General features: G+C 35.0%; 1 protein-coding gene across 2 annotated transcripts in view; it reads left to right on the top strand.

Moving 5' to 3' along the window:
• The first annotated feature begins 2,091 nt into the window (after window positions 1-2,091).
• Window positions 2,092-15,515, top strand: part of LOC127876729 (protein farnesyltransferase/geranylgeranyltransferase type-1 subunit alpha-like) — a 41,690-nt gene continuing 28,266 nt past the window's right edge. Inside the window, exons 1-2 of one of the 2 annotated variants that reach the window (XM_052422160.1) lie at window positions 2,092-2,305; window positions 9,537-9,651. In XM_052422160.1, coding sequence (XP_052278120.1) covers window positions 2,170-2,305; window positions 9,537-9,651 — 251 coding nt within the window. In that variant the 5' untranslated portion in view covers window positions 2,092-2,169. The remainder of the gene's footprint in view (window positions 2,306-9,536; window positions 9,652-15,515) is intronic. The other variant, XM_052422159.1, reaches the window with a different exon arrangement.

Genomic DNA, 15,515 nt, shown 5'->3' with positions numbered 1-15,515 from the left:
AATTACATCTTATTTTATTGGGAGTGAAACGAATGCGCTATGTAATGGTTCCAGTCTATTTGACCACAGGTATCAACATTAACAACAGCAAACAAAAACATTATGACGTTGACGCCACGTGCCGTTCCTGGAAAAGTTGCAAAAGCGGTGTAATGTCAACGTTTCCAATCATCATCTTACACTTAATGATGAGTTCACTTATAGCACATTTTAATTATATTTAATTGTAAATGAAGTAAAGTTTGACTTGCGGAAGTGTGCACATTTGTTCGTACAAAACCACGGACTCTAGATGACTCAATATACGCTCCGTGTACAAGACAGACATAAATAATAGAATAATAGCACAATAAATACAATTTGAATAAATTTAATATTTCGGCAAATACATATTAAACGCTTACCGGTATCTGATGAACACCTTTTTTAAGACAAAAAGTTATGGCTTCACGAAAATATAAGAATATTCTTAATTTAGTAAACAATTATTACCAGACTGAGTACGCTAATTTTCTGGACTACACATTAGCGTCTCTCAATTTATAAACAACGATACCAATTCAATTACGCGAACGGTCTTCCATGGGCAAAATGCGTAACTTGCATTACCCAGTGACGTGTGCAAACAAAATGCTTGTATAGATGACTTCATTACATAAAAGCCTGCTCAGAAATGCATGATATGCCATAGATTCAGCGATGTGTGAGGGTTGACGATGACACCATTTCCTCTTTAGAACAAAGCGTCGATTTACAAACGAAAGGAGAGAGGCCTGAATATGAATTCGATGGTCAATGTGCCAAAAAGCACAGAAACTACGAAGAACGTTAATCTATTAAGTTTGACTGCTCAATGTTTAGCTTAATGGGTGGTTACTTTATAGTCATTCATGGTATTATAATAATTGTTATATTTCGTGTCTTTAACATACGATTTCCATAAGATGTAAAAGATGAAAACCTTTTTAGCATTTCAACAGAGATAATATACGTGTGCATGAATGTTTTGTCGGATTATTTAGGATTATTAGATGGGGGAAGGGGATTTACCCAGGAAGTGAAATCTTATTTTATTTTTGGATTCTAATGAGGACAAGTACTATAGTGTAAATAGCATTTATCTTAAACCTTGGACAATGGATTTTAAATCTTACCTACTTAATGCTTTACCATACATCATATTTCGGTTTTTTAAAAAGCGGTACACAACCAGTCATATGATTTGCAACGATATATCGTTAGTTTCAGATTATTACTTATTGAGACATTTAAGTTCAAATATGAGTATGTTTGTTAATGATTTTTTAAAGCGCTGTTAATTATTTATGATAAATTTATAGCTCTATTCAGTTCAATTGACCGTATACATGAATGTCCCTTGATAACAATATTTCGCTTATTAATTTAAAATCAACAGCACACTTACATGTACACACAATTAATAAAAAATATATAAAAATATGATTATTCGTCAATGTATTGCTCTTTATCATTTCATTCTGTTTAACAGTTGGCAAAACTATGTTTCAGATATCTCCCTTATTAAAGGTTAATAAAGATGCATAGAAACATTAGACTTATCAATAATCCTTAATGATGGGGAGATTTGTTCAGGCTTTCTTACTCTAAAATAACACGAGACCAGACAGTGTTAACAGAGCAAGGACGGGTGTAAAAAATGTGACCTTATCGAAATTCATGTACCATAATTAGTCAAGTTTTCGGACACATTTTTGCTTGGCCGACATGTAAATATTAAAAGTGTCGGGAAATTTAGAGATATTCTGTGAATATACTTAATTAATTTTCATAATCATTCAAATTAACTTTGTATTAATATAACACTTTGAGTGACCGAAAACTTGAGTAATTACGGTAGTATAATATAAAACTTATAGTGACCTAAAACTTAAAGTAATTACGGTAGTCAAAACCACTTAAATAACGCTAACATAAATTTTATTTCATTTTCATGTTTTTATTGTATATAAAGAAAATAGAACAATCTTTCGTTTTCACTTTTTTGGCTTGCCAAACTCGATAGTGATAAAAACGCCGACAACCGCCCATTACCGCTTTGCAAGACGGTGAGCTTGGAACGACAACTCTGCGTGGAGATTGTCCGCTAGGCAGCACGCTCTCTCGCGGTATTTTTGTTGGTCAACAACAATGTCGGATTCTAGTTCCGATGAAAGTAGTGAGAGTTGGACCCCGTATTGTGAACGGGGTGAGTGGAGTGATGTAGAGCCGGTCCCACAAGATGACGGACCACACCCTGTCGTCCAGATTGCATATTCTGATAAGTGTAAGTGCACAGGCAGCAGTATCATAAAAAAAAAAAATTCCCCCCCCCCCCGGACCATACCCCCCCCCCACCCCCGAGCTTACCCCAGGGGTTCCAGATTGTTAAATGTACACCTATTGTGTATGGTTTAACTTTCCAACAACGAATATTGACAAAAAATAACAGTTTAAAAAAAAATACCCCTCTTATAGGTATTATATATACACAAGGTATGAAACGCACTATATGCCTATTGCTGAAAGATTGTGGAACACTGGACGCGACCTTTTTCATCGAAAACACACATGTTCCCATGCAGTTGCCGACAAAGTCCAAGTGGATACGTTAAAAGACAGTAAAAGAAACGAGATTACACTACTAACCGATCTCCTGCTCGGCTTATAACTTTAATATTCAATTAAATTCGACTTTCTCGCTACATGTCTGTGTTTTGCTGTCATATTTTGTCGATCGAATACTCGGTTCTAAAATGCCATATCATTGGCCAACACAATGAGAACAACCAACCAGATGACGTGTTATAAAATTAAAATGGTGTACATGTGTAGATGAAACATCGAGTGACATATAGCGAGAAAGTCAAATTTAATTGAATATTAAAGTTATTAGCCGAGCAGGAGATCGGTTAGTAGTGTAATCTCGTTTTATTTACTGTCTTTTAACGAATCCAGTTGGATTTTGTCGGCAACTGCATGGGAACATGTGTGTTTTCGATGAAAAAGGTCACGTCCAGTGTTCCACAATCTTTCAGCAATAGGCATATAGTGCGTTTCATACCTTGTGTATATATAATACCTATAAGAGGTTTTTTTTTAAACTGTTATTTTTTGTCAATATTCGTTGTTGGAAAGTTAAACCATACACAATAGGTGTACATTTAACAATCTGGAACCCCTGGGGTAAGCTCGGGGGGGGGGGGGGGGGGGGGGGGGGGTATGGTCCGGGGGGGGGGACAATTTTTTTATTTTTGTTATGATACTGCTGCCTGTGTGTAAGTGTTTACATTTGATTCATGTGTTTTGATCAATGTTGTTGTGATAGCTAGGTTACACTGTCTACCATGGCCATTGGCATTTTATCCCTTCGTATTATTTTTTTTGTTTTGTTGCAACACAATAATTATTTTAGATATGTGTAGATTTATATACAGTCAAGTTACCATTACCGGATCATTACCCATAGCGGATCACTTTGATGTTCAAGACTGCGTATTGCAATAAAAAGTTGACATTTTTAGATGATATTTTGCACACAGCATCTTCATTGCATGTTCTTTAAAATGAATTGATTGAGTTGTAATCGGAGCTACTCTTTGTCAAACATTTCGTTATGTTTTGCTGACATGTATATAACACTGTGTTTACTTCCATCTTGTTTCCAAAGGTTGAACATTTTTCGCGGTCACATGCTATAACTCTGTTGGAAACAAAGGTTTTTACACATTAATTTAAAGGCCATTTAGTAGTCTTTTTGCCTGAAAAAGTCCATGTCACAGAGCTCCAGATAAGGGTCGTATTTTCGTAATTACGAATTATTTTCAAGTCCGTTACGTATTTTTTTTTAATCTTGTCGTACCATTAAGAATTACAAAATCAAGTTACGAATATTATTTTTACATAGGTTTGTATCGATTTTTATTGAGTTCTTTTCGCGTATTAAAGATCTCTGCGGTGCTTATATAGAGTGGTTATCGGGTTTGTTTAACAAAGCGCATTTTTTTCCAATAAAAGCGGCATATACAGTCTATCTGTCAAAACACAATGGCGCTGCCCAGAGAGCGTCCTAAATAACTGCAAAGCATCCAAAAACACGCTTTTAACATATTGTACGCAAAGTGAGCCGAAGTTAAATGTTTAGAAAGACATTATAGAAAAGATCTTAAACGATGTTGTATGTTCAGTTGCCGACACAGTCGGAAAAGCTAAACAAAAACGCGACACGACGGGTCCAAACTTAAACACAAAAAAACATTCAACGAGTGGTAGGGACAAGTCCCGTGGCTAATCGTTGAAAAGATTGAACAGGGTTTTTTTTGGCCCGATTTTATAGCCGAAATTCGGCTATGTTCCCAATCCCAAAAAGTATACTTTTTCCCCAAAATGTGGCAAAAAATTCCCAATTGCCAAAAAAAATAAATTTTTTTTTTTTTTTTTTAGAAAGAAGTCTTATGTGTATTTTATCTCAATTTTAATTCAATTACATCTAACAATGTATAATATGATTTTTTTCTTTTAATTTGAATGATTATAAATATTAAATCAAATTTAGTATTTCCCTAATCTGTGGACTTTTTTTGTGGAAAAAAGGCTAATGAATTTATTTTCCCAATTTCATGAAAATGCCGATAAAATTCCCAATTCCAAAGCCATGGGCTATCTTTCCAAAAAGTGGAAAAAAAACCTGTTGAAGGGGAGACCCATTTTAATTGTGAAATATCTAAAAATTCATCTAAGACATGCAATCCAGGTTTTTTTTCCACTTTTTGGGAAGATAGCCCATGGCTTTGGAATTGGGAATTTTATCGGCATTTTCATGAAATTGGGAAAAATTCATTAGCCTTTTTTTCCACATGAAAAGTCCACTGATTAGGGAAATACTAAATTTGATATAACTCTTTATAATCATTCAAATTAAAAGAACAAAATCATATTATACTTTGTTAGATGTAACTGAATTGAAATTGAGATGAAATACGCATTAGACTTCTTTCTATAAAAAAAATATATATAATTTTTTATTTTTTTTTGAAATTGGGAATTTTTTGCCACATTTTGGGAATAAAGTATCCTTTTTGGGATTGGGAACATAGCCGAATTTCGGCTATAAAATCCGGCCAAAAAAAAACCTGCAATCTAAACACAGTTTGGGTATATGACGGTATTTGAAAAATAAAATTGTATAATACTGAAAAGACACTGTTGAACTCGTATAAATAAAGTTGCTAGAATGTTTATTTTGATTTTTTTGCATGAAAATAACCATTATTATTTATTTTAAAATCATTTAGAAAAAATAAGAATTATTTTTCAAAACTTAGTAGTAACGTTAAGAATAAAATTTCAGAGTTAAGAATTATTTTTGAAAATCTGGTAGTAATTTAAGAATTTCACAAAACCTTATCTGGAGCTCTGTGTCAGTTTTGATTCGTGTTTAAGATTTTGCAACACCTTAAATAACGTGAAGAATTAAGGCAATACCGGATCAAGCGTGATAATAAAATGCATATTGATAATATATATTATTAAAATATATGCAAATATTGTTGATTCTAACAATAAATTATCGATGATTAGATATGATTAAAACAATTTACATGGTTTATAAGATGCCCATATCTTTTTGATCTTTTTAGGATTTTCAATAGATAATTCACACAAGAACACCATGCGTCATATACAAGATCCCATATACAAAACAATAACAAAATATGAATATAATTTATAACTGGAAATGTTAATTGGTCATTGTAAACAACACAGTTCGTGTTTCGACAGTTCAAATTGCAAGTTAGATGCCCCCGAGTGGTTTCAATCACGTGATCCGTTATGGCTACAACTGATCCGTTAATGCATGAAGTCTGTGGCATAAACAAGGTATCACAAATACATTTGGCTGCGTTTAAAAATAAGACTCTGTGCTGAATAAGTAAGCAAAGGTAATATTTTATCAAACTGGTGTAAAAGAAGTCTCAATACATTTATTGCTTTTCACCGGAACAACTTTATTACGCTACTGATTCAGTAATGGTAACTTGACTGTATATAGTATATCATTACGCTACTGATTCAGTAATGGTAACTTGACTGTATATAGTATATCATTACGCTACTGATTCAGTAATGGTAACTTGACTGTATATAGTATATCAGTTATACTGATCCAGTAATGGTAACTTGACTGTATATAGTATATCAGTTATACTGATCCAGTAATGGTAACTTGACTGTATATAGTATATCAGTTATACTGATCCAGTAATGGTAACTTGACTGTATATAGTATATCAGTTATACTGATCCAGTAATGGTAACTTGACTGTATATAGTAATGGTAACTTGACTGTATATAGTATATCAGTTATTTTACTTCAGCTTTAACCCTTTGCATGCTGGGTAATTTGTCTTCTGCTAAAATGTCGTCTGCTGAATTTCTAAAATAAGCATTTTCTTCATTTTTTTTCAAAGAATACTATCAGAATAGCAAACAGTTTGGATCCAGATGAGACGCCACGTTCTGTGGCGTCTCATCTGGATCCAAACTGTTTGCAAAGGCCTTTAAAATTCGGCTCCAGCGCTTTAAGGGTTAAGTATGTATTAAATCTCATGTTTTATTTATGTAAATATAATGTAAATATTGTGCTAACTTAGCTTGCTTTGCAATGTCATTATGTGATATTGACCAAATAAGATCAGGCGGTTATGAATCTGCATTTCAACTTAGTTAATTTAGGAATTTGTCATGTGTAAAACTAGTAATGCTTCTGTCGTATGGTGATATACTGTTTCTCTGGTTAACTCATCATGGATTGGTCAATTACACCATAAGCCGCAATTAGCAAAGACAATAGTGGTGATGATCAGGCGGTGGTACATATACAAATGCAATTCACACTTACTTACCTTTAACAAAACGGAATCCTCGTCAGGTTTGCACAAATCGTCAGCCGCGTTCTAGAGAGAATTTCACGTCTACTGTCATCGGCTACACGTCACTAATCCTCCTGGGAAACACACAAGCTAATCCTCCAGGGCAAATACAAAGCCATAGGCTCCAGGTTACAGGTTCACACTTATCCTCCTGGGAATACTCACACCCATTCATCCATCAATGTGCGTAACTGCAGGCTTAAATGCTTGCCGGCCTCCTTGTCAAACAAACCCTGACAAAACTTTGTCATTGCTTGCTCAGTGGAGTATGCATAGGGCAGATCACGAAACGCTGCGGTTGCTTGCTTGAGTGCCCAATCTGACCAATCGTCTAGGGACTCGCCTTCTTCCTGTTGGGTAATATGGAAACGGCCCTGCACAGTTAAAGGTAGCTCCCTGGCGCCAAAGGGCTCCTGCAGCGGCTTCATAAGCTCGGTGTAAGGTACAGTTCCCCTCCTTTTGTTAAGCAACGCAAAGAAGTCGACCACCTTACCTGTCAAACACCAACCAAGGCAATCGGCGCATTCTGCGTCAGACCAATCTTGCATCCTGGGGTAACGCTCAAACTTGCCCCTAAAAACACACCAATTGCTCCATCTATCATATAGCAGGCTCTTTGGCAGCCTGGTAAGAACCTTCCGATCCCTCTGTATCAGGGTAACTAAGGGCAGGAGGGTTACTCAGAACTGGAAGATTGTTGGGGACAGGATGTGGTTGCGTCGCCTCCAAGGGAGTTTCACTGGATATCGGCTGCACTTCGTGACAGTCTACCGCGATCTTGTGCATGCGTGACAAAAGGGCTGTAAAAGGGGCCTCTGATGAAACAGAAACAGGACTACATGGCCTAGATAGAAGCTGTCTACAGGTCCTCCCTGGGGTAAACCTACTGACTTGGGTGGGGCGTGGAGGCCTGATGCGTTATCAGTGACATCAAACGGTTTGGGCAGGCCTATCACCACCACAGACGCTTGGGGGCCAAATGGTTTGTAAACTCGCTCCATCTCCCTGATGCTCCGCCCATTGAGTAACAACTGCCTCTAGCTTAGAAATCTCCGTCACTAGCTCGGCCTTCAACCGGTCCTGAGCGCCAGCGTCTCCCTTCTGAACTAAAGTAGTATTTATCAATCTCGAGTGTGGTGACCTGGGCTCCCACTCAGCGTATTCTACCTCATCACTACTGTCACTGGCTAGAGCCTCATCTACTAGCCTTGGATTTTCAGAAAAATCTAACCAATCCAACTCCCTATAACTTAGTGGCCTCCTAATTAAAACTAATGAACAATTATTAAAAACTTCTTACATTCTTGAAAGCAAGTTTGTCCAATATAAAAGATAAATGTGTTTAAAAATTACAGCTACTCAAACATTATCCATTTTTCTGGAGTAAACACATAATTTCTTTGTGTCTGTTGACATCATCGAGACGTCATTAAGTGAATTGTGGTTGATACTGTATTTGTTATTCAATGGAGAAAGGGGAATACCAATTAAACATGCGTACATCATTTAACATGATGTGCATGCATGTGGCACTGTTCTTATTTAAATATTATGACCAATTGACAAATAATTTTACAGCATTTTGCTTTTCTGACTGTTGCAAGAGATATTTTTAAGTGAGTATAAGTTATAAGTTTTTCTTATTGTATGTAAGTCATAATGTTAGAAACCCAATGACCTGACATCCGTGGCAACTGTTTCTTAAGCAAGTTAATTAAAATTCAGGCTGTTTTCATGTGCAAAAAGCCTAGAAATTAAATCTAGTCAATTATTTTTCACATACAATAGACATGCATTTGCTTTCAAATGAATGACGCAGAAAGATTCAGTGTAGTTTTTGTAATCTTAAATAGCAAATAAGAAATTGAATTGAGAATTGAAGTCAAAGTGTAACTTCCTTGGTGCATTATAAAGAGCATCGGAAATCCTTATGTAATTGGTAATTTATGATACTTTAAATATCCTCTGCATCCCTTGACATCAATGATTTCTTGACATGTAACTAACTGGATTACTTTGCAAATACAAAATGATGACTTCTGAAATAGATTTAATATATTAAATCATTCTTTGGTAAAATGATGACTTATTAAATAGATGTAATATATTAAAACATTCTAAGTTGGTATCTTGGTAAGATACACGTAGTGAATATGTTATTAAATACATTTCTTTTGAAAAGACTTTTGAAAGTTAAGTAAAAGAAAAAGATATAAGATATATATGGACTTGTTTTGCATGCATATAAAGTCTGTTTACCAGCTTGTGCTGGAGATATTTTCAATTATGAATATCGTGTTTTAAATCAATGCAGTGTCCTTACATAAACTATGTAAACATATAACCATTTAAATAATATAATGTATTTGTTATGCATATAGCAAGACTATTGACATTCATTTAAAACCTCATATTGACTTTTCTAAAATGATATACAACAGGATTTTCGATGATTTTATGTTACATGGCTGTATAAATATTCCATTTATTAAAATATTTATATCTAACTGACCCCAAATGTCTCTAAAGAGATCAGAAATTATGGTATGATCACAGATTAATTGAAGCTTTATATATCGTTCCAGTTCGTGACGTGTACAACTACTTTCGAGCTGTAGTTGCCCGCAATGAGGTCAGTGACCGTGCCCTGGAGTTGACGAAGGATGCAGCAAAACTCAACCCGGCCAACTACACCGTCTGGTAGGCTCAGTTACAGTTAATCATAGCGTCAGCAACGTCTGACAGAGATCGTACAAATGCTGGTATCACAGCACATTACCTATTTAAGTTTTGGTAAAGCAAATAAGGATAATTACAAAAAAGCAATAAAGAGGGTTATGGGCCAGTGATTTAAAAGCATGACTGAGGTAGTAAAAGCGAAGACACAATTTTAAAATTGATGCCGTTTTACATACTTATAACTTATAAATGTATCATATTGCCTCTTTATATTTGCTGTGTATGAACTGGTTACAATAAAAATAATAGTAATATTGGGTATGCACAATTTTGATGTGTTAAATTGTAACATATTGATAAAAAATATTTTACAATAACACAAAATAGGCAAGAAATTTTTTACATTGAAGACGAATATCATAAAATGCAGCAAAGACAAATTAGCGCCTCAAGCCGATTTTGACGAAGATATTTTGTACATATTTTCCCACAAGGCCAAAAAAACAAATCCGTTTCCGGTCGCCCGACCGTGTCTCACGAATCGGCGCCGACCCTCAACTTTTTATAAGCTTTAGTAGCCTTCCACTAAAGTACCTGGAACAAAAATCTCTACCTACCGACCCTGTTTTTTTTTTCCAAGGAGAAACGGACTTATTTTTTTTTTTGGTCCAATAACCGAAGCATTTGTCTTTGTATAAGGACCGGAGTTAGTGTTAGTGTGTTGTATGAATAGGTATAGTTGCATGAAATTAAAATAATCTGTAAAACTAAATTGAGATTCACATCGTACATACATGACAAATATACTGGCAAATTGGACTGTACAGACATCTTTGATTTCAGAATTAAATATCTGGCTTAATGCCTTATTTCGCATTTTCGACACATGTTCTTCTTAACTTTTATTTTAATTTATAGTGAAATATATGTGTAATAAGTTTTTTACACATTTTATATAAATTCATAAATATTTGACAACATCGTGCATATTCACTGCTTTGTACAATGTACATATTATCAGCATGTAAATCTTATGGAAGATTGTGCACTTTACTCATATTTATGTATAGGGCAAAACAATATGTTTTAGTCAAAGAAAGAATTTAAGAGCTGTTGATGTAAAATGGTTGCCTAGTAGTGTATGCAAACAAATCTATTTCACATGCAATTGGAATGTAGTATTAGTAGCAGGGGTGTCAAAGTTCAGGACTATTCCTGAATTCAGGATTTAGGCCATCAAGGACCACTTTTGATATTGTTATAAATCAGAGGATTATTTTCTGGTATTTTAAAATTCATGGCACAAAATGTCATCTTAAACACAAATTATTTTACTTTTGACATATTGTTTTGATATTATTTTGTATTTTGTCCATTGACACCCCTAGATTTAGCTTTGAGATTAACCCTTACAGTGCGGGAACCGAGTTGTGAAGGCCTTTGCAAACAGTTTGGATCCAGATGAGACGCCACAGAACGTGGCATCTCATCTGGATCCAAACTGTTTGCTATTCTGATAGTATTCTTTGGAAAAAAATCGAAGAAAATGCTAATTTTATAAATTCAGCAGACGACATTTTAGCAGACGACAAATTACCCAGCATGCAAAGGGTTAAAGAAACAGAACAATTCTCTGTGTATCTAATCTGTGTACCATGTTCTGGTGTTCACTTGTTTACTCATACAATCAACTGTTTGATAACAGTAGCAGAGAAGCACTATTTTTAGTTTCCTATAATTACAAATTAACAGTTGCAATTGATTAATTACAGGTTGATCACAGCATGTTGGTTCTAAATCAGATAAATGTAATATTAGCAAGACATGTGCAATGAACTGTAAACTTTGAACTGGTTTCTAGTTTTCCATGTTTCTTGACATGCAAGTTTTATTCACAATCAAGATTATAAGAGCCCCCTTCTGAAAAAACTGGGTTTAATGCATGTGCGTGAAGTGTTGTCCCAGATTAGCCTGTGCAGTCTGCACAGGCTTATCGGGGACAACACTTTTATGGTATTTTTAGTTTCAAGGAAGTCCGGGACTCCTTATAGAAAATCAAGTTTAGGCGCACAGGCTAATCAGGTATGACACTTTCCGCTATTATGTGATTTTGAGCTTCAAGGAAGTCCCTCCTTTACGCAGAAAGTGTCGTCCCTGATTAGCCTGTGCTGACTGCTGGGATGACACTTTCCACACATGTATTAAGCCCAGTTTTCGCAGAATGCGGCTCATAATATTACCTGCAGGTTACCATTTTAGAGTTATGACCTGTGGGTTTGCTCAAAGGTCTTTTTGACTGTGCAGTGTGTAGTGCTGTTAACCCATTTATGCCTAGTGGACTCTCCCACCCTTCTAAACTGGATCAATTTATTTCCAAAATTAGGGATATCTAGTGTATTTATTTCCATATTTAGAATATTTCTTACAGCAATTCCTTAAAGCAAACAGCGTAGACCCTGATGAGACGCCACATCATGCAGGGATTTCAATAGACGCAGAATCCTGCGTGTTGACGCGAGCAAATTAAAAATGACTCATTTTTGACGCAACCCTTTTTTCTGCTGTGCGTCATTTTGACGCATCGAAAATTAGACCCGTGCGTCAGTCAGTTAACATATCGAGTTCCGTGGTAATAAATCCCGCTGTGCTTCTCATTGAAATTAATGTATCAGAATTTGAAACTCGTTCAATAATCGAGAGAATACCCCGGGCGTTGTTTATCTTATCTCATCTCTTCCAATACACATGTCACCGTCTAAATAGTGCGTGCACACTAACTGGGTAATTAGCAGCAGTGATTACGTGATAATTGATTGACCATCCGATAATTGCAGAGTTTTTTGCAGACTTTGCAGACGGCAAGGTTAAAGAAAGTCGGCAAAAATAAAGAAAAAACAAAATTGATCAAAAGTCTATTAATTACGTAGATCCACTATTCAGTCCAGCGAGTTTTGTCAGATTGTTAATCTACCGATAATTACGATTAACACCCATATATCTTATATAAACTGGAATACCAGTTAATTTTTTTTATACTAACAAGTCATAATACTACACATAAACATTGAGAAAACACCTTACTTCGATTATATATAAATTATCAGAGTAGAATTAAATTTCTACGTCATGACTTTCGACATTGTAAATCGCTGACGTATTGTAAATTAAATTATAACCCGCATTTAATTCAAAGCTGGGAATCCAAATTACAATTAATTGTGATTCAATAATGGAGAAAGCATTAACTGGATTTAACAAACATTTGATAAGGTTTGTTAAACCAGAAAACAAGAATGAAAAGTTGGATTATTAAATTAAAACTACTACAGGTAAGGCATTCTTAAGTGTACATATTTCGGACATGTTTAGTATTCGGATAAACAGTAATAGATATACTAGATGTTCCATGCATTTAGATTGTGTTTTGTTACAAAAGCTATCATAGGGATGATGATAATATAATGATGATTAATATGTGATGAAAAGGTGCTACCATATATCTTAAATTACTTAAATGTGTTAAAAGACTTAAATGTGTTATGATGAAGTAGATTTTAATGAGCATTTATTGTTTTTACAAATAAACATAGTATAGTGATAGAAATAATAAAAGTTGTGAAATGAACAACTTAATGTGGATATTTTTCGCACAAATTATTTATGTTTTGTCATTATCTTTGTGTACCATTACAAAATGTTGTGTTATGTATCATGGTATTGTCATTTAATAAAGCAGTATAACTTTTTAAGATATTGTGTTACTCTTAGGGCATATGTTTATCAAAAAAACATAAATAATACAGACAAAAACACAATAAATGCGCTTTGAAATTGACCCCAGCATTTTTCAATTTGACTCCTCAAAATTTTAAAGTCTATTGAAATCCCTGTCATGTGTCGTCTCATCTGGGTCTACGCTGTTTGCCTAGGCCTGTTTTCTAGACGCTAGGCATAAATGGGTTAATTTGTGTTCATTGGTTGATTTGAATTGAATAGTTATTGCTTAAAACTTCAGTAAGACCATTTTGAAACTCTTAACAATCATGCATATTTTACTGGTTACATAAATTATATTTTCCTAAGTTAAATTGTTCAATTGAAATTAGTCTTGCTTTTGCTTGGGAATTTTGACCTTTTTGTAAGCGTAAACTAATGTTCATGTTATGACAGAAGAAGTTAGATGCATGAATGTCAGCGTTATAACAAAAGATCTATTAAATAACAATCTCAATATATTGAGATGTTTTAACTGGTAAGAAGTTCGAGGAGATTTGTGGTGAACTTTGGTGTTTAATAAACAACAGTACAATAGGCTTAGATTTGGTTTACTATCAGGGCCCTCAATCTATCAAATCTGCCGCCGAAATTCGGCGGCAGTCCCCCACCTGAAAAGTATACTTTTTTCCCCTTTTGGGGGGAAAAATTCCCCCTAAAAAAAAAAAAAAAAATTTTTTTTTTTTTTTTTTTTTTTTTAATAGAAAGATGTGTCTCATGATTATTATATCTCAATTCTATTTCAATTTAATCTTTTCAAACATACTAAATTATGAAAAATGCAATGAATATAGTGCAAACATGTACAAATGAAATAATGAGAGAGTAAGTAAAAAAATCCCCCAAAAGGGAAACGCCTTGAAAATTCCCCCTCCTAAGGGCTGCGGACCCCTTCCCCAAAAGTAGTGTGAGGGCCCTGACTATTATACTGTTTTCCTTTCAAAAAGTAAAGGAATATGAGCCATGCTCTGTGAAAAGGGGGTTAAATGCCTGTGCATTAAGTGTCGTCCCAGATTAGCCTGTGCAGTCTGCATATTTGAAATAAATTTCAAAATTTGAGATATTATACATGTAACTGTTTAAGAAAGTATCTTGTTAGCAAAAATCCAGTTTAGGTGGAAAGTGTCGTCCCTGATTAGCCTGTGCAAACTGCATATTTGAAATAAATTTCAAAATTTGAGATATTATACATGTAACAATCAATAGGCACTTCTTTCTAAAGCAAAAACTAACTTTTGTTTTTGAAATTGGGAAAAAAAAGCAAATATGAATTTTGTCATGCCCCCGGATCGAAAGATCGGGGGCATATTGTTTTTGGCCTGTCTGTCTGTCTGTCTGTGTCTGTCTGTCTGTCTGTCTCTCTGTCTGTCTGTCTGTCTGTCTGTCATTGTATGTGCATTCATTGTATGTGTGTGTCCAAAAATCTTAACCTTCGTTAAAGTTTTGCAATAACTTTTGCATTATTGAAGATAGCAACTGGATATTTGGCATGCATGGTCAAAGGTCAAATATATGGCTTCAAAGCGGCGCAATAGGGGGCATTTTGTTTCTGACAAAAACATCTCTTGTTTAACATTTTACTTTGGGATATTACCCGGAATGTGTTCATTTAACAGACGGGTCATAGATATGCCAGGAAAATGCATGTTTATTGCATTGTAAAAGCCTTGTATCTAGCCATTGGGCTGATGACTTGATACATGTATATTTGAGTCGTGTTCTAAGAAAACTGGGCTAAATGCATGTGCGTAAAGTGTCGTCTAAGATTAGCCTATGCAGTCGGCACAGGCTAATCAGGGACAACACTTTACGTTTATTGTATTTTTAGTTTCAAGGAAGTCCGGGACTCCTTATAGAAAATCAAGTTTAGGCGGAAAGTGCCGTCCCTGATTAGCCTGTGTGGACTGCACAGGCTAATCTGGGACAACACTGTACGCACATGCATTATGCCCAGTTTTCTCAGAACGCGGCTAATTTATGCCTGACATGAATTCTTTTTTCCTGGAATCTCAGGGTATGTGCCTCTGATGCTGTACATGCATAATCCTCCCACGTGCCATCAGTCAATAGCTGGTGCTGCTAATTACTTTCACATTGTTTGTGGTTCTTAT

The sequence above is a fragment of the Dreissena polymorpha genome, chromosome 4 (assembly GCF_020536995.1).
Source record: "Dreissena polymorpha isolate Duluth1 chromosome 4, UMN_Dpol_1.0, whole genome shotgun sequence".
In the NCBI taxonomy this organism is placed as follows: Eukaryota; Metazoa; Mollusca; class Bivalvia; order Myida; family Dreissenidae; genus Dreissena; species Dreissena polymorpha.
The sequence above is the reverse complement of the archived record's forward strand: the minus strand, read 5'-3'. Positions and strand labels throughout refer to the sequence as shown.